The sequence below is a fragment of the Myiozetetes cayanensis genome, unplaced genomic scaffold (genome assembly GCF_022539395.1).
Source record: "Myiozetetes cayanensis isolate MyiCay16 unplaced genomic scaffold, myiCay2020 scf1, whole genome shotgun sequence".
In the NCBI taxonomy this organism is placed as follows: domain Eukaryota; kingdom Metazoa; phylum Chordata; class Aves; order Passeriformes; family Tyrannidae; genus Myiozetetes; species Myiozetetes cayanensis.
This window is the reverse complement of record NW_026086604.1, coordinates 149,235,258-149,259,302: the sequence shown is the minus strand read 5'-3', so window position 1 is coordinate 149,259,302 and position 24,045 is coordinate 149,235,258. Positions and strand designations below refer to the sequence as shown.

The window sequence follows — 24,045 nt, the reverse complement described above, 5'->3', positions numbered from 1 at the left end:
TACCATCTAAACCTTAAAACAAACTCCACACGAGGAAGAAACCTGTCAGCAACTGCCAGCCAAGAGAGGAGCTGCAGATTGGTCCCTGACAGTCAGGGCTGCCTGGGATGTCTTCTCCAAACTCCAGGTGATCAGGGTGGAGAGAATCCCCCTGGATTACAACGGAGGGGCCCATCCAAATCCTCCTCTGGGGGACATGAGGGGTGAAGGTCAAGTCCAGGGACCTTTATACCAGAGGAGGAACATGTTGTTGATGCCACTCTGGCAACCAAAATGCTTCTTGCTGCTGGAGCCCCCCGTGCAGACACAGGCAGGGATCTGCTGTGCATCTTTTGCCTCCTGCCTTTCTCCTCCTGCTTTTGGATTAGAGATGGAATCCACACCCAGCACTGGGACCACCTCAGCAAGACACTTCCCAAAAGGGCTCTCCTGCCAGCTTGAAGATGCCCAGGGATATCTGTGCAAGAGCCAAGAGATTTTGGGTCAAGATCCAAACCAAATGGAACTCACTCTTCAGGATCCTGTGTCTGTCCCTAAACCCAGCACACACGGGGTAGATGGGAAGAAAAATGCCTGGGAAGGCAGGGAGGGTCTCAGTGACTGGAATAGAAAAGAAAATTGAACTAATTTAAATTAGGAGCAGACTTGCTCAGAAACACCAAACTCCATCTACCCACATATGGACTTTTCTCTAAACCTTACAAAAAAAAATTTTTTAAAAAAAAAAAAAAAAATCCCAGTTTGGTTTGGATTGAACTGAGTTGAGCATGAAGACCAAAACCAGTCACTAATTATTGGTGTCTGGTTTTCTGGTATTTATGCACCATAAAAATTAATAAGGGACTTCTCGGGAAAAAAATAAATGGTTAGCTGGAAAGCCAGCCTTGGCCTTTGTTGTTTTCCTGTTACTCATCACTCCTCAGTGAGATTCCTTGAAACTTCGAGCTGGGAACTTCCCAGGAACTTCTAGTAATTTCCCAGAGCCAAGATTTCCAGGGAGGAATGGCTGCAGTCTCCCTAAATATCAGTGTCCAGAGACTGGGTGCAAAATGCAACTGCTGGGGCTGATTTCCAGAGCTGATTTCCAGAGCTGATTTCCAGAGCTGATTTCCAGCTCCCAAAGCTCTCGGGAAGAACACCCACGACATTTTCAGAAGCTGGATGTGGTTTCAGATGCATCTTTCCCTCTGGTTTTCTGCACATCCAGATTGAGGCCCCAAAGCCTGTATTTTCAACACTGGCAATCATCTGTAGTTGTTTGAGGGAGGGCAGCAGGTCTTGTCTTTTCTACAAAAGAAGCTCCAAAAGTAGGGAATATCACAGGTGGGAGTGGAACATGGAGCAGAGTCTTGCACTCCAGCCAGTTCTCCTCTTCCAGTCTAGCCTGGAACCACATGGAGATACCAGTTTGGTCCTTTAAACAACAAAGTTTGCATTAAATGTTGCATTTGAGCTGACAAATCCTGCTTTCCAGTAGGTTTAGCTGGTGCAGAGCCCTGGAAGCAAGAGGAGAAAGCTCCTCAAAGAGGAGATTTAGATCCCAAACCAAGACTGAAGTCTGGGCTATCTGATATTGCCCAACTTGCTGGTGGAGTTTCCACAACCCTCACGAGCATCTCAGTCCCTCAAGAGGTAAATCCAATCCACCAGCACCATTCCCAGCCATGGATGAGACACGGAGCAGCCTGGATGGGCTGGAAGAGGGGACAGGGAGCTCAGAGCTTTCTGCTGAGCAGACCTTGGGGGATCAGGAGAACTCAGGAACTCATGAGGAAAATCAGCACTGATTCCACATCCTTGCACTGCAACTGAGAGGCTCAGGTGGAAGGACCTGTGTCAAATCATCAGCTGGAGTAAATTGTGATGGGTTTTGATTTGAGCAGAGCCCTCCTGCTTGATATCAGCCCTTCTCTTTGATTTTTGTGGTGATTTTTTTTCCCCCCCACTCCTTACAATTCACCTGGAATCCCTGACTCCAGCTTTTCCCCTTAATGAATCCACTCCTTGCAGCAGCAGCACAGCCCTGGAGAAGGAATCCTGCTCGGGCACCTCGAGGTTTTCTTTGAGGCCTGTGGAGAGCTGCTGGTGCTTGGCTGGGGATGAAAGGAGGAACTAACAATGCTGGTTTATTCCTGAGCTTTTTTTTTTTTTTTGGTGCAGTATTTCAGTGATGTCAGAGCCAAACCTTAGGGGGAAAAAAAAAAAAAAAGAAAAAAAAATGTGTATGTGTGGAGTACACAGGGTTGGGTCCGGTGGATGGATTAAAAGAACATGATTATTTTGATTACCTTGATTTTAAAGCACCAGCAGAGCTGAATCGTGTTCAGCCAAAGAAATATCAGGCAGACAAAATTTACTTCTCTATTTGCAGCAAAGCAGAAGAGGAGGAGGAGGGAGGAAGGCTGGGAGGGAAGAAAAATGACTCTGAATCAAACGAGGAAAATACACACCAGCTCAACATTTTCTTCTTGCAACGATTTTCTTCCTTAAGAGGGCGACCACAAAAGGCAGAGATGTTTAATCCATTAAAAGTGGAGTTTTCTGGACAGAATAATCCGAGTTTTGTCAAGCCACCAGCCTGCTTCTCACTGGGTGGGCTCTGGCTGGGCAGGGAAGAGGCTTTCAGTGAATTCCCTCTCACACACAAACATCGAGGCCCTGGCTGGAAGAAAACATGAGAAGATGAGGCAAAGGTTTATCTGCCACAGCATCCACCCATCACCCTCCCTCCAGCACCTGTCCTGGGTGGGGCTGCACCTTCTCCTGGGCATGGGATACCCAAATTCGAATTTCAGGACAGCCTTGGTCACCCTTGGGCAGTTCTTTGGCTGTTCTGCCAAGGGGCTCCCTGTCTCTGTTGTTTTGTGACAAGGGAGCTCAGTTTTGTAAGCCCTGATGTAAGAAAAATAAATGAAAGCTCTTAAAAAATAGATATTTATGGTACTTGTGGGAAAAAAAAAAATATATATGGTTTCTTACTCATATTATTTGTGCTTTGCTTTCATTTGCACACAGGCTCACACAAACAGGCAGGGCAGGTCCTGCTCAGAGAATCACAGGATTCTTTAGGGTGGAAAAGATCTTTGAGATCATCAGGTTCAGCTTCAACTTGTTTGCACTGGATCTTTACACAAGAGAAGACATTTTGCCCCTCCCTCCTCTGCCAAGAAAAACCAGGAAATGCTCTTTTTATCTCTTCAGTTGGAGGTGATTTCCACGTGAAAAGTTATTTTGTTCTCATGAAAATGATCATTTGTGTTGAACCAAAAGGCAAAAGGGCCCCTGGTGTCCAACAAACCCCAAATGCAGATGGGTGAGGAGATGGGGGCAGCTCTAGAAATGTCACGTCTACAGGAGCTGGACTTGGGTGATCCATGGGGGTCCCTTCCCATTCAGGATGTTCTGTGATTCCATAGGTGCCAAGAGGTCTCCACACTGAATCCAGTCCTGATATTCCTCACAATCTCTGTTGGGATCAGACAAACAGCAAAGCCCCTTCGCTGTTACTTCCCATTCTGGTAAGAGATAAAGGGGGAAAGTAGAAAGGATTGACTGACAGAGGCTGAAGGTTGGGATTCCCTGGAAGGAAACTCAGGGAGAATCCCTCCCTGAAGCTCACCCACATCCCAGGAATTTGGTCCTTCCTCACCAAAGTCATCCTAACCCTCTGCCCTGCATTTTCAGCTGTCTTTGGGCATGGAAAGGACCAGGATCATCCCAGCCTGGAATGAACAGAGAAGAAGAACCAGTTCCTCCTGTTTTCAAGGGTTTGAGGTTCAACATTTCCCCTCAACTTTGATACAACGATGCTCTGAATGGATGGGCACCTTACTGGGCTTAACAAGACATTCCTGATGGATAAAATCCATGGAGGCTTAGGATTGCCAGGTACAGGCACAAACCTTGTGAGGTGATCCCAAAACCACACCTGAACATGGAACTTTTGGGAGATGGAGCATATCCCAAAAATCACACCTGAACATGGAGCTTTTTGGGGATGGAGCATCTCCCAAAAATCACACCTGAACCATGGAGCTTTTGGGAGATCTTACAATGTCCATCTGGTCCCATGGAGAAGAGGTCTTCCTCCCTGAGAAACTTGCCCAAAAAGGCTCCAACTGCCCCCAAAGCTTCATGCCTCCCCCAGGCACAAACCCACACCCCACCCCTGAGCCCCTGAGGACATGGAGTTAATCACTCATTTCCCAGAACCCTCAGCCTCAGTTTGCCTCAGGCTAATGGAGAGAATAATGGATCATGGGGGAGAAAAAACTCATAATTAGGGTCACAAAATGCACCCCCAGGCTTCTGTTTTTATTTCAGACATCAGCCCCACCAGAGTAGGAGTATTTTGTGTTTCTACAATTTCCTGAATAAAAGTGGGAGGAAATCATAAAACCCTACAAGACACCCACGAGGGCCAAGTCCTTATCTCGGCATGAAAATATTATTCACAATCTCTGAGGATTGTTTTTGCTCATTTCCAAACTGGATGATCAAATACTGAGTGATCCTTCCCGGACTTGCCAATATTTTTAATAGGCATCTTAGTCAATGTTAGTACAGCTGTCCTTTCAAATCAGCTCTTCTGGTGACTCAGCCCTTGGACTGGGAGATTTCCCAAGGTTTTTATCAGCTCCTGGTGGGCCCTGTCCTCGAAATCCCATCACAGGAGAGAGTGGGAGGTTCCTCCTCATCCAAAACACACAACCCACTGGGCAGGGAAAAGGACACCCAGCACTAAAAGAGGAAGGAGAAAAAGGAAGAGGGAAAAAAACAGGAGAGGGGGAAAAAGAAAAAAAAAAGAGGGGGAAAAAAAGGAAAAAAAGACCATCAGGGTCATTTCACCCTTCAGCAGGTCAGCATTTCTGGATAAAACCCTTGGAATGCCATATTCCTGCAGCCACCCTCCAGCTCCAGCCTTGCTCACAGGTGGCTTCACATCACCTGTTTCCTCTTCGAGTCGACCTTTGCAAGGCAGGAAGGGGTTTGGCTTTGGAAAACCAACGTTTGGAAAGCCCAAAAAATTGCAGTTGGAAAACTGAAAGGCAGGAGAAGTCTCCACAGTTCCCCATGAAGCCCCACGGGAACATCAACAGCAAGGAAGGCGAGCAAGCCACGAGACATCAGCCCCTAGTGCAGAAAGCAGCTGTTTTATTGGTGTTAATGTTCACTTGAGGAATTAATACTCACTCACTTGAGGAATTAAAACTCACCCGAGGGATTTTATTTCTCCCCAGCTCAACTTTTCGGCTGAAGATTGAAGGAGACTCAACCTTGGCAGATTTTTCCCCCTCTAAAATCCCCATCCCCGAGATGGGAAAGGGCTTTCTGACCCAAACTGGGCCACGAGGAAGGGTTTGTGGAGGTAAATGTAGTTTTGTTACTCCTTAAACCTAGGAAAAAAAATAATAAAAAAATAAAAAACCCCAATGGAGACGTCTCCAGGCTGAATAATTTCGAAGCCTCCAGTAGCTTGAAATATCTCCAGACCTATTAAACCCCGAAACCAAAATAAACAGCTTGTCCTCCCTTCATGGCAGCAGCAAAAATGCCTTAAGTCAAGCTCTCCACTCGCCTGCCAAGCCCAAATTGCCCTCAAGAACTTGCTCTCCAGGGCTTTGTCAAATCAGCTCTAACGTTCCCCAAGAAACAGGGGCTTCCACCACGTTCCTGGAAAGGGAATTCCACAATCTGTGCCTGGATCCCCTTTTAAAAGCACCCTGAAGTGCCTGTTACCTGCAAACACCGGAGCTGGAGAGGGTCCATCCCGTGGTAAATCCCAGGCTTTCAAATGTCTTTCCAGTCTAGATCCAAAGGAAAGCAAAATATTTTCCGAAATTTCCTACACAACAGAGAAAAGGATCCTTGCATTTGATTAAAGTGTTCGTGGAAATAAAGGCAAATTTTGGGGGGCTGGATTTGGGGTTTATTGTTTCTATATTTTTAATATTTATTCTATATTTATTATTATTATGTATTTTAATTATATATTGAAATGTATATTTTAAATCTCTATTTTAAATATTTATTCTATTATTATTATTATTATTATTATTATTATTATTATTATTATTATTATTAATATTACGGTTCTTATTGGTATCTATGACCAAGACACTGCAGCATAAAAGGGAAAAAAAAAATTGGAAATAAAACCACTTTCTGAAACTGGAAACCAAAGCTTTTCTTTTTACTGAAAGTGCATCAGAATTAGCATTTGCAAACCCATATCAGTTTTATCAAATTCCAGCAGGAAAACATTCCTTCAGGAAACTGCCCATTGGCTTTGCAATATGAAGGTCAGAAAGAGTGGGGGTTGTTTGTGCTCTCCAAGAATTTCAGCTGCCCAACTGTTTCTTTCCCAGAAGATGCACTTCAAAGGAAATTATTATATTGAAATGGAAGGAATTGAAATATTTTCCTCAATGCATTCAGCAGCAGTGCAGGACTTCAAAGAGTCAGGTAGAGCCAACTCTTTCTTTTCTTAGGATTTTAATTCTTGGACCCTTTGTTTTCTAAATATATTTGGTCAGTCAAGAACTGCAATGTTCCTTAAATTCAATTCAATTAAATTGTCAATGTACAACTTGAGCTACTCCAGAGCTTAATTTTAAGTCTGGGCTTGATGTGGATTTTTCGATCATGGAATGGTTTGGGCTGGAAGGGACCTTCCCAAGGTGATCTGCAAGGAGCAGGGACATCTTCAACAGGTTGCTCAGAGCTCCATCCCCCTGGGCATTGAATGTTTGCAGGGATGGGGCATCCACAGCTTCTCTGAGAAACCTTTTTATATAAAATCTCTTACTTATGTCTACTCTAAATACCAACAACTGACACAAGCACAGCCCCCCCCTCTCTGCCAAAACCCGATTCAGGCTTCACCTTCCCATTCCCTCCCACCTTAAAGGCTTATTTTTATTACTATCCCTTCACCCCTCAAGCCCCTCCCTGTTGATTAATAATTCCTTGCAGAGGGAAGCTGCCTGCCCTGTCAGACATTTAGTATTGATTAAGAAGGTAAGGAAAGGCTGGGTGGCTCCAGCTCTGGGAAGTGCCAAGGAAAATAAAGCTGGTATTAGTGATCCTCAGCTTCTCTGCTGAGAAAAAGGCAGCATTGTGGGCTGGGGAGGCTGCTCACCAAAGGAACATCTTGGCCAAAAAACCAAGATCTTACCTAAAAAAAAAAAAAAAATCTCACCTAAAAACAACAATGGCCTTGGATAAGGAGGTGGGATACTCACCAGGGGAACCAGCTGAGGGAATTAAAAAGGAGCAAAAGAAGTAAAAGGAGAGGGGGAAAAAAGGAAGGTGTTAAGACTTTCCAGCATTCTGAGAGAACAAGGTTTTATCCTCAGTCGGGGGAAAAACAGATTTACTAAACACAGTGAGCTCACTTGTTTGCATAGCATCCAGTAACATGTATTTTATTACCTATGGTACCTCCATGAGAGCTTGCAAAGCCTTTCCAGCAGCCCTGGGAAGGATTTGGAGCACATGGAAAAAGACATAAAGCAGCTGGAGGGAGGAGTGGCACAGCTGGGTGAAACAAAAAAAGAGAGGCTGCAAACGCATTGGTGGGGTGTGAATAAAACTGCGAGGGAAATTCTTCACTGTGAGGTGAAGAAGAAGTGGCTGCCCCACCCCTGGAAGTGTCCAAGGGCAGGTTGGATGGAGCTTGGAGCAACCTGGGCTAGTGGAAAATGTCCCTGCCCGTGGCACAGGGGTTGGAATGAGTTTGAAGGTCCCTTCCAACCCAAACCATTCCAGGATTCCATGAACCCTGGGAGCAAACACTTCTCTGCTCTGCCCAGTGTCAGCTCCCCCAGTGGGGGTGGTTTGAACTGGTGATGGGGAGGTTTCTTCTTGTCCCACCACTTGTCACCCAGGAGAATCTCATCTGAGGTAAATGAATGTTGCATCAGCTGCTCCTCCCAGCCAACAGGCAGCCATGGAATCTCAGAATCCTGGAATGGTTTGGGTTGGAAGGGACCTTAAAGGTCACCTCGTTCCGACCAGCCATGGAGCAGCAGTTCTCTCATCGCGGGCTGAGCGATTTGCAGCTTCCCCTTCTTTGATCTTTTTTTTTGGGGGGGAAGAAATTTCTCAGTAAGACATGAATTTCCTAGGCTGGGAGGAGGGAAGGAAACAACCAAATGGCCAAACAAAGGTTCCCCCTTTTGGTGATCCACCGGGGGTTGTGCATTCCCAGGGGTGCTCTCAGCTGGCCCTTTCCAAGCACTTCTCCCCCAGCTCCACCTGGTGGCAAACGGGACATCTGGGTCACTGCTGTGGCCACTGGGATGGGCTCCAAGGACCAGGGATTGAGGAGCTGCTGCTGCTGCTGCCAGTTTGCTGCTACCAGTGTCCCCCACTCTGTGTGGCTTTGGCCACCTCATGAGGTGGTGGGTAAATTCAGTCCCCAGAGTGAGTGGGGTGGGGCATAGCTGGCAGCTCTTTCCAGAATTTTCCTTGGAGCTGAGTCCCTCTTGACCATCAAAGATCCCCAAAGACCATCATGAGTCTTCTCTGAGTGCAGCTAGAGCAGTGAGATGTTTAGACTGCACTGAGGAGGTCCAACTGGTCTGAGCTCAGGTCCTTAACACAGATTTCTTGAGATCAAACAATCAGAACAGCAACAGAAACATCATTGTCTGGTTTGTGCTGGTGCCTACTGAGAGAAGGAAAGGAAAAGAGAATTAAAAACAGAGGGGGAGAAAGAGAGAGAGAAAGAGAGAAAGAAAGAGAGAGAGAAAGAAAGAGAGAGAGAAAGAGAGAAAGAAAGAAAGAAAGAAAGAAAGAAAGAAAGACAGAAAGAAAGAAAGAAGGAAAGAAGGAAGGAAAGAAAGAAGGAAAGAAAAAGAAAGAAAGAAAGAAAGAAAGAAAGAAAGAAAGAAAAAGAAAGAAAGAAAGAAAGAAAGAAAGAAGGAAAGAAAGAAAGAAAGAAAGAAAGAAAGAAAGAAAGAAAGAAAGAAAGAAAGAAAAAAGAAAGAAAAAAAGAAAAAAAGGAAAGAAAGAAAATCCCCCTAGTTCCAGACCAAAGGCAGAGAGTTCCCTAAAAGCAGGAATTAATTACAGCTCTTTTTTCATGTACTAGAAATTTGATATTTTAAATGTATGAAAGAACATATTTCCGAGGAAAACAGAGAGAAAAAAGTAAAAAGAATCATGAAAATGTCTCAGCTTTTTCCCTAAATATGAAATTTCTCATTTTTAAACATCAAAATGAATCAGAACTCATGAAGTGGCAGGGAGTGCTGGGACTGGCTCCTGGCTAATCAAGAGGCTACAGCCCCAAATATGTAATATTTTTGACTTGTGTCATAAAGCTGATTGTAAATGAAAAATTAAGTCCAAAGCCACGTTATCTCCCTTAACCCCAGAATAAAACAAGGGGCTTGGAAATAACCAGAGTAAAGCCAGGAATAGTTCATTAGTTCCAAAGGATCTTTGGGAATTGTCCTAATTCCCATGATCACTAATTGAGCTACAGCTCAGGTGGGAGCCTGGAATTGGAGAGGGAATTTAGTAAAATGTTTTCATTTTGATATCTGCTCACATTTTATGGTTTTTATTCCTTAAATGTTTTAGGACTAATTAGGAAACAGCAGCTGTTTCCTTCCATTAGTGATTCCTACATTGAATGGACCTGATAGGTACTTTAATTAGTGAATTAAAAGCCCTGTGTAAAGCAAGAATGTTCCAAAATTATAATTTGGACAGAAAGGAATGGGGGGAAAAAAAGTCTAATTTAAAATATACATTTCTTAAATTATGGACCATATTTTCAATTCTCTAACTGCTGAATATTTAAATTATCAGCCCTCTGACACAGCCCAAGTTCCCCCCAGTTCATCCCCCACAGCCCCCACAGAGAGGACATGTGGAGCTTTAGGACAGTCTGGTGTGACCTGGAGGCCAATCCACAGGGAAGAGCGGGAGGAGAAATAGTTGAATTTTGATTTTCAGGAGCCATCACAGCTGGTGTAATTCAGCCAGAATTCTGAATTCAGAAATTCTTACTTTTTCTAAGCTTTTTTTCCTCATATCACCAACAAAACAAAACAAAACAAAAAAAAAAAACCAAACAAAAAAAAACAAACAAAAACCCAAAAACAAACAAACAAACAATTGCTTTTTGCACAGTTAAAAAAGAAACAATCTGAAACATCATCCAATCCCCTGCAGCCACTTATCACCAATGTCCTGCTTATGCTGTTGGAATATCCCATTCCAGCTCATTTTCTGTCACCAAGCCTTGCTGAAGCTTCAGGAAAGGAAAAACAAAAAAAAAACAACTTCCCTGCATGGAACCACCCAGATGGACACAATGATTTAAAATCATTCCTCTTTCACTCAGAGGCACCACAAACTATCCCTGAGGGGATCAAGAGCAGGAGACACCCACTGGAGTCCACAGGATTGAGGGACTGAAGATTCTCACCTCAAAATGTGGCCTGGAATTCCTTCCTCTGCGACCTGGAAATCAGGACACAAATGATTTGACTGCCTGGAAAGTAATTCCTCTTGATGGCTGATGATTATTAACATCTCAGTGCCATCAGAGCTGAGATGGACCAGCCCAGCAGGGAGAAGGAATCGTGGAAAACTCAACCCAGCAAGGTCTGGGCAAGACAATCATCAGCTCATGGGCTTTGAGCTGGGATGCTTCAAGGATCCAAAAAAAAAAAGCTGGGATGGCTTTTTTCCTGGTTTTTCCAAACATCAGCTGGTAGAAAAAGAGGGAAAATTTAAAGCTGATGGCAAATGCAATCCAGGAATAAAACTCAGCTGTAAATAAATCCCCTCCTCGCTGTGGCCTCGTGGAGCTTCTGAGCTGGGTGTGTATCCCAGGGGTTCCTCCCAGGGAATAAAGGAAGGCAAACAGGCTCAAGTGAGGTCATTCCCACCTGAGGAAGGGAAACCTGGGGGTTTGTTGGATTCTCCTTGCCTCAGGACACAAGAAACAGAAGAACAAGAGAGAGGAAGCTCACGGAAAACACAACAGCAGACCAGCCTTGATGCCTGGGAGGTTCCACCAGGACACCCACTGGTGCCTCAAATGTCTTTTATTTTAATGCCTTTTCGGGTTTTTCTTTTTAAGCTGTGTCAAATCCTTCAAATGCTACCTCATTAGAAGTAATCAACCCTATTTTTTCATCTCTAATTCCTCCAAAAAGTGAAGTGAGATTTCAGCCATGCAGAGCCTTCTGTCCCAGCCATCGAGCAGGGTTAACTGGCAGCGTTTCCCAGCGCATTTTGGGGCATTCCTTAGGGCTGAAGGTCCATCCAGTGCCAAACCACCTTTGTTTTCACTTTATTCCCTCAGCCCTCCCCCCAGCTCTCCTGGGATATCCCTCACAGAGAGCCTTTAACAAGAGGAATCACTGAACCCCAGAATGGTTTGGGTTGGAAGGGACTTTAAAGATGATCTCGTTCCAAACACCTTCCACTAACCCAGGTTGCTCCAAGCCCTGTCCAACCTGGCCTAATCCCTCAAGGAATTCCTCCCTGCGAGCGGGAGGGAGAAATGAGTGATAATTTATGATGAGTGCCCTTGTAATTAGCACCTTGAAAATTAACACTGCCCGGGGAAGCTGAGAAGGCCAGAGATGAAAGAGCAGCCGGGACAGAAATGCCATTCTGGGTAGTTCATCGTGGAACAGAGGTGGAAAACGGGCTGGAAAACAGGCTCTGGACCTGAATCCTAATATTTATGATTGCTATTTTAACACTAGTTGTGATCAGAGCCCATCAGTGCCTGCCTGTGGACTCCTGAAGGTTTTCTCTCAGTCCCTGGGTTTGGAATTCTTACAGTGAATTCTTCCAGCCCTTAAATTTATAGGATATGTGAGTGGAAATCAGAGAATCATCAAGATTACAAAAGACCTTTAGGATCACCAAGTCCAACCATTAACCCAGCACCACCAAACCACATCCCAGGTGCCACATCTACACATTTATTTTGGACAATTCCAGGGAAAGCACATGCAAGGAAGAAATACCTGAGTGCCAGCACAGGCATATGTTGACAACCCAAGGTAGGAATATGGATAAAGAGGTGTAGGAAAGGCACCACCTACCTCTGATTATCTCCCTATTAACCACAGGGGGAGGTCATGCCACCTGCATTCCTTATATAGGCACCCCAGTTTAAGTAATTAAATATAATTCCTTATACAGGTGCCTCAGTTAAATAATTGAATATAATTCCTTATATAGGTACCTCAAAGAATTAAATATAATTCCTTATATAAGTACCTCAGTTAAGTAATTAAAGAACTTACAGCAGTTCAGTCCTTGAGCACGTGGAATGAAGCAGTGGGAGGATTTTAGGGACCTACAGACACTGATAAGCCCACAAATTAATTACCCCTGCTTTGGTTGTCATTTGACATGAGGCTTTTTTCAAGGGCTGGCTGTGCTTTATCCAAAAAAGGGATGAGTTTTTTGAGGTCTAATTATATTTACTCACCATTAAAGAAAGCCACTTTCAGGGGTAAATGTGCTGGACTTGGTCCTTGCTTTAATCCTGGCCAGCCAGGAAGGTCAACCTTCCTGAACTGTGGTTTCCCCACCAGCAGAAATCAAAAGCACCAACCAAACAAAAACTTCAGGCTTGGCTTGTGAGGATTATTTGTGGAGCACTTGGAGTTTCTGCATCCATTTTTTTTTTAGAGTGGCAAGGAGCATTCCTGGGCACTGGGAAGTGGTCAAATATATTGTTACAACATCAGAAAAGCCCCGGCAACCTGGGAGAGGATGTAGGATGTTAAATGGCTCCTCCTCTTTTCCAAGCAGCTGGGAGCAGCTCCTCTCCCTAACTCTGTATCCCAGGTCCTGAGGGAAATGCTCCCTTTGGATTTGACAGCATTTTTTGTTTTATTAGCCTGGCTACAGCCCCCCCAGTGCTGGAGCCAACACATTCAGAGTCATCTCTGATTGCCTCTGCAGGGCTGCTGCTTGGCAGGAGTGGAGGAGACAACCTCTGGTGCGAGCCTGGAGAGCCAGCTGGGAGCAAATCCACTGGGAAACACAGAAATCGTGCTGCTATCCCATCCACATCCCACAGCAGAGGGGCAGGAGGTGAATTCTGGAATGCTCCTTTCCTGGTCTCCTGTAGCACCCCCACAAACGGGGTTGAGGCACTCGCTGGTGCCAGGATCAGTTCTCAGAGGGAGGGAGGTCTGAGTCTGGGCCAATCTCATCTCGACTTTACCTCTCCTTCACCTCTCTGGCCCCGTGTCTGTAATTCTATTTAGACTAAAAAAAAAGGAGTAGGAATCACATCTGTCTCTTAAATAACTCAGTGAGAACCTCTACGAGGAGATTTTCAAAAGCACCAAGACATCTTATGTTAGTGATGATGATGAATCAACAGCTGGACAGGGCTCTGAGCAACCTGATCCAGTGGAAGGTGAATTGACCTTTAAGGTCCCTTCCACCCCAAACCATTCCATGATTCTGGGACCTGACTCTTCCATCTCATCTCTTGCTCATTAATATTATTTCTGTCCCATTAACAGTCAGATTCTCTCCTTTCAGCACTATTTAAGGGGAAGCTCTGTATGAAATCTGTCCATGCATTATTTTCTCTCTCTTCCTCCTCATTCTCAGTCATTACTTTCCTGGGTGGATTCCGTAAGAATTCCACACTGAATGCATTTCTCAGTCTATCTGGAAGCTTGTAAGAGGTTCAGGCAAGCCATTATTTATTTCCAAACTAAAGGCACCTCTATTTTTTTTTAATTGGATTTTACTTAGTGCTCATCACACCCACAGCTGCAGGATGACACCACTCAGCAGCGACACCGAGCAAAGCCACGGCGAGAGAGGAGGGGGAAAGAAACCTGCTTTATTTTTTCCAGGAGGTGAAATCTCTCGTTTGACACTGTTTTTAATCCCAAATTCTTCCAACGCGTTCTCGTTTCCCCCACTTCCTCTGCGGGAACAGCTGTCAAAACGCTGCTCCATCCTCGGCTACTGCGGCTTTACGACTCCCATTAGCAGCTCCTTAAGGGGCTGGCCGGGCTGGCTGGGAGGTTTCGAGCCGGAGATTTCTCATTACCCGCTTCCAGGAAGCGTGATGAGAGGTCAGTCGGGGAGCTGAAGGAGCCAGGGAGGTGCACTGAGGGGTTTGGGGGGAGTAAACCAGAGGCAGATCCACCTCCCATCCCACCATCTCCAATCTGCCCTTCTTGCTTTGAACCTGCTCTAGTGGAAGGTGTCCCTGCCCGTGGCAGGGGGTTGGAACTGGAGGATCTTTCAGGTCTTTTCCAACCCAAACCATTCCACGAGTCTGTGAAAACCACCTGGGCCAAACATCAGCCAGAGCATTTGCCCGGTTCCATTTTTTCTCGTCCCAAGAAGGGGCCAAGCAGAGCAAAAAGCAGGAGGTGAGTTTACTGTGAAGCTTTTCACTGATTCAGTCACATTCCCTCGGGTGAATAAGAAGCTGTGAGGGGTAAAACAGCGTGATACCATCCCAGCATCAGCAGGATCCTGGGTGGAGATCCATCATCTCTGTTTGGGGATGGACAGTTCTGAGGAAAGAACCCTCTCTTCAAGGGTTGGTTAAAAGCCTGGGTGGGATTGCTGCACCACAGCAGGAAATGGCAGTGGAAGGTAAATAACTGCAAGGAGTTTTGAATGCATGGGAGGGTTGGATAACCCAGAGGATTTTGGGCAACACTTTGGAGGCACCAGCCAGGGTTTTCAAAGGAATAGAATCAAGAGAATGGTTTGGGTTGGAAGGGACCTTTAGGATCATCTCATTCCAAACCCCTGCCATAGGCAGGGACACCTCCCACTGGAAGGTCTCCCAGCACCCCACCAGGAGCACAGCAGCCCTTGTTTAATGGTCTAACCTGGCTTGCAGAGCAGCTTCCCAGGGGTGCACTGAAAGGACAGCTGGGACTAAAGCTCTTCCCAAGCTCAGTGTTTCTATCCCATGCCCAGCTGAGCCTGACACACAAATTGGGCTGTCTCTCTGCTTGTTTGAATCACTTGGACCACACTCAGTTGGCTCTACTGGGCATCAAACAGTTGGTAAGAAGTACCTGGCCATTGTGTCTGAGAGCCAGGAAGGGACTGCAGGGTGGGAAGTCCTGCCAGTTGAGCTTTGACCCCCAAGGGAGGTGAGAAGGATGCCTGGAGATGGATCTTGAGCAGCTGAACCTCAGGTGGCTGCTGGTTGATTTGTGAATCAGATTTCTCCTGGTGCACGTGGAAAAGCAGCACCTGGGAACTGTCAGGGCAGGGATAGGTTGGATACCAGGGAAAAGATTCATCCCCCAGAGGGTGGTTGGCACTGAACAGGTTCCCCAGGGCAGTGGGCACAGCCCCAAGGCTGCCAGAGCTCCAGGAGCTTCTGGATGATCCTCTGGGGCACAGGGGGTGACTCTTGGGGATGGGGCTGTGCAGGGCTGAGGGTTGGACTCAAAAGATCCTTGTAGGTCCCTTCCAACTCAGGATATTCTGTGATTCCATGAATATCCCACAGCTGGAGGAAGAAGCAGCACCTCATCCCATGCACCCACACAAGGGGCCACCATGTGTTTCCTCAGGGGCTCTGCAAACCCAAATGACCCCTGTTTGAGTCCTTAGCAGGCTGCAAGATGAACAACAACAGGCTCTGGTCATTTAAAGCTCAGCTGCCACGACATTCAGGTAGTGAACAGCTCCAGGGGGCCACTGGGAAGAACAAAAACAAGACATCTGATCAAGGAGGACAATGTGCAGCCTGGGCTAATGACAATTTTTGTAATTGTTGTCGTTGATCCAGACTAAATTTGGCCACATCCAACCTATTCCGAGCTTTGGCCAGTTACTTGATCAGAGTCACTTTGCGGCCACACCACGCCAGTGCCACTCTGCCAAGGCATACCATGACTTCTCCAGACAACTATGATGACTATGCAATTCCATGGGAAGCTGGTGGAGCCCATCAGCCTCCTGAGCTCGTTTAACTTTGCATTGCTGGCCCAAATCAGAGCACCCTCCAGCAATCCTGAGTCAGATCCCGCTTCCTGAGCTGTTCCACAGGGAGAGCAGAATGTCTGGGAGGGAGGAAAAAGCAGGAATCTGGGGGTTTTGGCCTTTCTGTAGACAAGTCACTCTTTCCTCATGCAAAGGGGTGTGGAGACAGCTCTCCAGCTCATGGCACCACCACAACACTCTTGTCTGCAAGGCTTTATGGTCTTTGGAGGCTTAAATTAGGCTTCAAGGACAGGTTCAAGGTCAGGAATAAGGCTGAAGGAGGCACAGGCTCTCCCACAGCCACTGCACACACACCTTTTCCAACAGACTTGAAGAAAGAGGAGCACACTTCAAGTATAATTTAAAATACATTTATTGTTCCATTTGTTCTGGCTTTTTTTCTTTTTTTTTTTTTTTTTGTTATACAAAGATGTTAAATAACTTAAATACATTCTCAACAGTCACTCAGAATCAGATTTATACCTACAAGCTGTACATATGAGGTAGAGAAAAATAACTTAGGCTCCCATAAGACATTGGAAAAAAAAAAAAAAAAAACAAAACCGAAACAAAACAAAGAAAAACAAGAAAAATACTAATCCTTCATGTTAGTATTCCCACCTCCCTTTGAAAGGAAATGCCATCCCAGGTGTGCAAAACAAATCCTAGACTTTACATTCGTGTCTCGAAGGACATCTTTGGAGACTGGGGGTGGAAGAAGGGAAATTCCTGGGCTAGTTTGGGGTTGCTGCTTCAAACGGGCCCAAGGGGAGCTGGGGGGATTATCCCCATATTTGGATTAATCCTGAATTCAACCCCTGCCTCTCTCAACCTGGGTGTCCGTGTCCTTATCCCCCTTCTGTTGTCGGCAGGGAGAAAGTGGCAGCTCCACACGGGTCAAAAGACCTTCTGGAGGGACCTGACGGTGATTGCAAAGCCAGGACTCCTTGTTCAAGGAGGGAAGATTCCAGGGCTGTTGCAACCACCACCGAGGAAAAAAAAACCCCACCCTGGCAGCTGAAATTGTCTGGAATCATTTCTGGGCTGAACCTACACCTGAAGAAACGCAGCTCCAGGAAGCCAAAGTGCCCTGCAACGTCCATCTGCTTCTCCTCCCCATCCCACCAAGAAAACAGCCTGCCCAGAAAGATTTAGGAATATTCTGTTTCCTGGAACTTGTAAATAATTTGGTCAGATCCAACGTTTAACTCTCGGTGAAGAGCAGAAATGAAAGCTATTCAGGGATAATATCCACGGCCCTCAGCTTGGCTGCTTTAGCACTGAACAGATTTCAGGGGGTTGACCAGATTCAACCAGGAACTGGATGATCTCTGAGATCCCTTCCCAGCCAAAGCATTCCATGGATTTCCATGGATTTCTAGGGTGCCGTACCCAGCCTCCTTCACGTTTACACCAACAGCACGGGACCAGAAAGGCCTTTCCTGCACCTCCTGCAGGAAAACCCTGCTCTCCAGAAGTCATCACCTAGTTAGCAGCCCTTGGAAAGGGAAAGGCAGGATGAGCTGGGCATGGCAGCCAAGGCCGAGGCAGCAGATGTGCCCCCCGAGCTGGATCAGCCGGGAACGGGGAGCTTTACTGCACCTGTTTGAGCTGGAACAGAACAGAGCCGATTTCCCTGCAGCATCAACTGAGGAATTTTTCACAGGCACCATAATCCACCAGAAAATCACCTTAAGCAGCATCTACTCCATGAAAGGAGCCTGGAGGAATCTGCCCCTCCAGCCGGGGTCTCGTCCGACCCCGCCACGGCCAAACCACGTCTGCTAAAGGAGGGCAGCTGAGAAATGATTCCCAAAAGAATTCCAGACCTGGGAATGAGCTGGTTGCCAACAACAACAACAAAAAACCCAACAAACAAACCCCTCTCAGACGTTATTTTGCCCCCAGCTCAGGTCTCCAAAGCAGCAATCCCAAAAGTTCCTTTGAAAAACAGAGGGTCCGTAAGTCATTCCCTGCTTCCAAAGGCATCCTGCACCACAGCAGGTCATTCCCAGCTCCCCAAATTTACACTGTCCCACTCAACCAGATTAAAACTGCTTGTGTTGGATCAAGCCTGGAATTTGGTCCTCGTCATTTAACTCAGATTATGTTTTTTTTTTACCCCCCACCCCCAAATCATCTTTTTTAAGGATCATTTTTCTCAGTGGCAAATCCCTGGTTATTGTCAATAGGTTTGGCTTTTCTTCATCCAGACCCATCTCAAAACCAGGATGCTCAACTAAAAAAAAAAAAAAAAAAGGGTAAATTTGAAAATCTGGGGTCGATTTTTTTATATCTGAATTGTAAACAACTCATTTTTACTGTTGATAATAATAATATTAATAATAATAATAAAAGGGCCCCTTCTGACTAAACACTGACTGTTTCAGCAAGATTTTGTAACTGGAAGACAATGAGAATGTAATGTTTAGGACTTGTTTTGCATGTCTCCACATATATGAGTCAGTCACACAGAACAGAAGCTTGTTAAAAAAAAACAGATGACGGGTGCAACAATTATTTCCGTGGGTTTTTATTTCTTTTAATAGAAAATTCTAATATAAAACAACAAACGTTTTCAGTTTGCCTTGTTTACAAAAATATTATATATTTATTATTTTTTTTATATTTCTGACATAACTAAATGCACTATTCAATAAAAATATTCTTCCATCAGCTAAATTCTCTTTTTTTTAAAAAAAAAAAAATTAATAAAAAAGTTATATAAATAATGGTTGCACCACCCCCCCAACCCCAAAAACTGATCTCACAAGTCTTGCTTGATCAGCTGAGGAGAACCAACACTATTTTGGGGGACACAGGGGGTGGAAAGGGGGCAGAGATGTCCCCTCCACCCACCTGTTCCTTCTCCAGTTACATCTGAGCACAAACCTGTTTCTCTGGGGGTAAGAAAAAAGGGGGAAAGTTGCTTTGCACTTTTTGTTGTCTTTTTTTTTTTCTTTTTTTTTTAATATATCTATGAAATAACACCAGGGACCCAAATCCTCTCTGGTGGTAGTTTTACCAAAAAAAAAAAAAAAAAAAAGGAGTAATTCCACTGAACTGCACTGGAGATCCAATAGTGGAGGGAGGGGGTGGAGTGGAATCACCTCTCTGGAAAAATCCAGTTGAATGCAGGTGGAACAAGGAAGGTTTGGGAGCAGCACAAGCAGAAGCTGCTCCTGCAGGAGTTCATTCAACTCCAACACACCTCAAGGACCACCAGCAAAACCCCCCCAGCGCTCAGGAGGGCTCTGAGGTGGTTTTACATCTTCTCTCCTTTCCATCCTGCGGGATTTTTCCAAACCAAGGCTTTCCCCCCCCTCCCCTCCCAACCCCATTCTTTCCTCAAGGATAAGGCAAACGTTGGAAAACGCTGGAATTAAACACAACCCCCCCCCCTCCCAAACACGGTGCAGGGAGAGGAGGGGAGGGGGGAGAAGAAAAAATAACCCACATCTGTTTTACCACCCTAGGTCGGAAGGCCAAGAAGACAAGTTCTCCTGATTGCAGAGTGTTAGTATATTTTATACACTATACATTTAACACATGTGCCTCGCTACTGTTTAGTTATTTATAATTATTTTTTTGTGTGTGTGTTTTGTTTTTTTTTTTTGTTTGTTTAACCACAGGAGAATAAACCTTGCTATTTACAATATACAACATTATAACAACATTAAAACATAAATACAGTTTGGAGGGGGGGATTTTGTGGTGGTTTTGCATTATTTTTTTTTCTCTTTTTAGTTTTTTTTTCTTTTTTTTTTTTTGTAAATACTTACAGAAAGCATCCAGACTTCAGTGCTGAGTTCTAACACACAGAAGAGCTCTTTCACTCAGTAGTTCATTCACTCTTTGCTGCTTGGACAATCTGCCTTATTTCCCACCCAGCTCTCTCTCTCTCTCTTTTCCCACACCAAACACACCCAGCTTCCCTATCCCAGCCCACTCCAGTATTTTCTCTCCGAGGATATTTGTGCCACCACCACCCTCTCCTCTGTCCTAGGGACTCCTTCTCCTCTCACACCAGTGCAATGTGGATTTACTCCAGCGAGGTCAATGGAGACAGAGACACCAGTGAAAAGAGGCAAAATGAGGCCCATGGTTTAAATATAACAATAATAATAATTAATAATAATAATAATAATAATAATAATAATGCACGTAAGTTGCGGCCCATCCTTTAATTAAGGACTTTCTTTTTTTTTTCTTTTTTTTTTTTTTTTTTTTAAATAAAAAGACTGGAGCCAGAAACAGGAATTCAGAGACCCCCCAAAATTCCTCGTGTCTTGAGGAGGTTTTGGGCCCAGCTTTACTTGGGAGCAGGGGGAGAGCTATCCTAAAACACACACAAAAACCTAACAGTGAGTTTGCACAGACGTGTGAGAGAGAGAGAGAGAGGCAGAGGGAGACAGAGAATTTAACATAATACCACAATGAAACCATAAGAAGGTCCTTCTGAAGGGCTTTACAATAAATAAATGTCCGTTCAATATTTATATATATATATATATATATATTTATGTGTCGGCATGTGTGTATATATAAATATATATATACATATACACACGTGCACGCTGAATTAGAAGTTTCTAGCCTTGTTTATTTTTATAAACCATCAGATAAACTGCTCGTGGGTGACTTTCAAAGCACTGCATCCCCTCCCCCCACCCAAAAAAAACAACCAACCAAAAAAAAAACAACTAGGAGACCTTCCCACGAGGTGGAAGGTGGGAATTCCACCACCATTCCTCCTCCAGCACTACCCAAAACCTTGGGAATTGTACAGCAAGTCAGAAAACAGCCAAAAAGAGCCAAGGTCGCTTCACTTTGCAGGGTGCCATTGACACCCCCCGTCTCTCCCCACGCCCCCAAATCAAGATCTGATGCCATGGGGCCAACCAGGCTGGAACTGCAGGTGTTTGTCAGCAAGAAAAAGCAAACCAGATCTTTTCTCCTCCCAGCAGATGCACAGGAACAGCTTCAATTAGTGGCTACTGTTTGTGAGGTGAGGGGAAAAAACCCACAAAACTAAAGAAAAAATAAGGAGAAAAAAAGGCTTTGAAAAAATAATGGTCCATCTAGGAAAACTGCTCTCATTTTCCTCGCTGATTTCTACTCATGGTTGAAAAATTCTTCTTTTGAGAAACGGACTGAATGGCTTACACAGAACTGGTGGAAACTGCTGCTGGACAACAAAAATTGCCACCAAAAAATCCAACTAAACGCACTCCACACTCCGTTGTTCCCTTAGGAAGCTTCCTTGGGGCATCCACTGGCTGCTTCCAATCCGCTTTTATCCGAGGGAAGAATATTGTTGCATCAAACCCTGGAGTCTCCTCTTCCAAGGGAAAAAAAAAAACCAAGAAAAGCTGAAGGTTGTCATCTGTTTCACAGCACTGGGATTGATCTACCACTGCAGTCAAATTCCTGCCCTCTCTGGCCACTTGCTGCTTTGTCTCCGTGTCCGTTGGTTATTCCCAAATCCAAGAGTTTGCATTTTGAAAGCACAAGCTCTCGATCTAGTGGTTAAAAAAAAAAATAAAAAATAAAAAAAATAAAAACCTTAAGGTCATAGGGTTTCCATACAGCTTGTGTCAGGTACCACTGCCATGGTTCAGAGAAAATGGAATGATGACCTAGGGAAGGAAAAGTCAACTCCTCCAGAGGTCTGATCCAGGCCCAAACTGCTGCTGTACGATGCAGGACAGCCCTGGCTTCCAAGAGGCACTTGGAGGTTTTTTTCTCTTGTCCTCCTCAAAAACACAAGTCCCAGTTCAGCTGGCACGAGACTGAATAAAGTTCCAGATCCAGAGGCCTGAAGCGGTTTCCACAGGGTGAATATTCCATCAGCAAGAGGTGGGAAGAGGAGAGGGGGAAAAAAAAAAAAAAAAATCAATCATGCACAAAAATGAGGCCAAATATCTAGTGGTTCTTTAAAAAAAAATTATAATAATAATAATAATTAGATTTAAGACAGAGATAGTGCTAAAGAACCTGCATTTGGAGAAATTGTTTTAAATATAGAACAGGTGATTGGACTGGAGGGGACAGGCACGGCTGGTTTTCCACTTGTCTTCCCAACCTCTTCCTTGGACGCATTTCTGTCTGCAGCGTGGTGGACCCAACTTTAGCTGTCACTAAAGAGCTGACCCTCCCAGTGGGTCTCTTTGTCAGAGCCTTGTTTGCTCCATGTGCAGGAACTCCACTGGGAGAACCGTCGGGAACCATCACTACCCAACACTCCTCTCTCCAGTCTGGGGAGAAACGAACCATCGTGCTCAGGGCAGAAAGATCTTCCTTTTGTAGCTGCTCAGCTCTGCGAGCAGCTGGAGAAGCTCCAGGAGTAAAGTAGAACAGATAATTTAAGCCCAAGAGAAATCTGTCAGCCCGGGGGGAGTTCACAGAGGGTCGGCGAAAACAACCGAGATGTTCCAAGGAAAGGCGATCCGTCAAAACTGCGTGGACGACCGAGGTGAAGGACCACTGGTGTCTGAGCCCAGTGGGACAGGCACTTATTTCCACATGGTTGGACCTCATCGAAATTCAGTCTACAGGAAAAAAACACCGAAAAAAACCCCAACAAACAAAACAAAAGAAAAAAAAACACCCCACAAAAACAACAAACAAACAAAAAAAAAAACCAAAACAGAACAAAACAGCAACACAGCTGGGTCACCTGTACCCTACAAAGTGCTCATGTCTCAACACAGCGTTCAGATCCCAGAAGGTCCGTCACAAACCCTGTTTCGTCTCCGTCCGCGGTCCGCCCGTGGCCCGAGGGTTCTCCCCGCCTCGGGCAGAAGGAAGGGCGAGGACAGCCCCGGGGCCCGCGTCAGTCCTTGCAGGTGTAAACCTCCTCTCTCTGGGTGCACTGCTTGCACTCCACGTAGCAGCACCACCGCACCTGGCACTGGCACGGCCGGGTCACCACCCGGCTCTGCGTGTTGTGCCCGCGGCCGCAGCAGATGCTGTCGCAGTTCTTGTCCTTGTAGCACTTCCTGCCCGAGGTGCCCGGCGAGTACCGGCTCATCATGCAGAAGCTCGGGGAGTCGTCGATGTAGACGAGGTCTGTAGTCCTTGGGATTTGATCGCTGTGCCCCGGGGAGGATTTCTTGGGCGGGGAGATGTCCCCTTCCCCCGTGGCCTCGTTGGTGGTGCTGCCCACCTTGAGGGACGTCTCGTACTTCTGCTTCAGCTGCTTCCCGATCTCGTGGAAGGGGGAGAGCTGCCTCCAGCACGTGCGGACGGTGCAGGACCCCGACACGCCGTGGCACTTGCAGGTTGTCTCCACCCCGGCCTTGATGACCTGCAGACAACACACGGGCCCCAAGAGACAAGTCAGTTACGGGGGAGGGAATCAAAACACCCACCGCAATCAACGTCTGCTAGGAGACATTTCGGGAGCGCACCGAGGCGACGACAATTCGGAAGGCTATCTGCTGGAAGGGGAGAGAAAAATCATCATCCTCCAGGAAATACCTGTTCTAGGAGGGTCCCAGTTTTCCAGAATGTGACATCCACCTGCCAGAACTTTGCTAATTGGTAGTACTAGAAAGGTGCGCAAAGGTTGTCCAGTGCTGCCACTCATCCTGTGGGCAGAGATCTGAAACCGTGAGGCAACTGAGAGATTAATATGTATTTTAACACTTATTTATCTGTGTCAGTAATAACATGCAGATAAGTTGTGGTGGAAGTGGTAGGGGCCAGTTTAGTGGACAGAGGTGGGAGGCTCCAGAAGAGGGGCATGGGCAGCAGGAACCTTCTCCACACCACAACACACTGGAACCATCCCTAAACTCAAGCAATTCGCAGCACAGGCTCAGTGAGAACGTGGACAAGCTGTGCTGTTCCCACCAGCAGTGGCTGGGCTTGACATCCCACCCAATTCTCTTCGTGAGTGGGGGAAAAACATTCATATAGCTGAAATAAATAGATATAAATATATAAAAAAACTTGGGAGAACAACAGCCTGAATCACCATCAACAAAAGCAGCTGCTCCCAAAACATCCACGGAGCTTCCACCACTCCGACCTGTGTTCAGGATATTATTCCAGACTGTGGCA

The 24,045-nt window shown here is 45.7% G+C and overlaps 1 protein-coding gene across 2 annotated transcripts in view; it reads right to left on the bottom strand.

Moving 5' to 3' along the window:
* Window positions 1–19,577: 19,577 nt before the first annotated feature.
* The window catches only part of WNT9A (Wnt family member 9A), a 55,568-nt gene continuing 51,100 nt past the window's right edge, over window positions 19,578–24,045 (bottom strand). For both annotated transcript variants that reach the window (XM_050309932.1, XM_050309925.1), the window contains exon 4: window positions 19,578–23,287. In XM_050309932.1, the coding sequence (XP_050165889.1) occupies window positions 22,814–23,287 (474 nt within the window). In that variant the 3' untranslated portion in view covers window positions 19,578–22,813. The remainder of the gene's footprint in view (window positions 23,288–24,045) is intronic.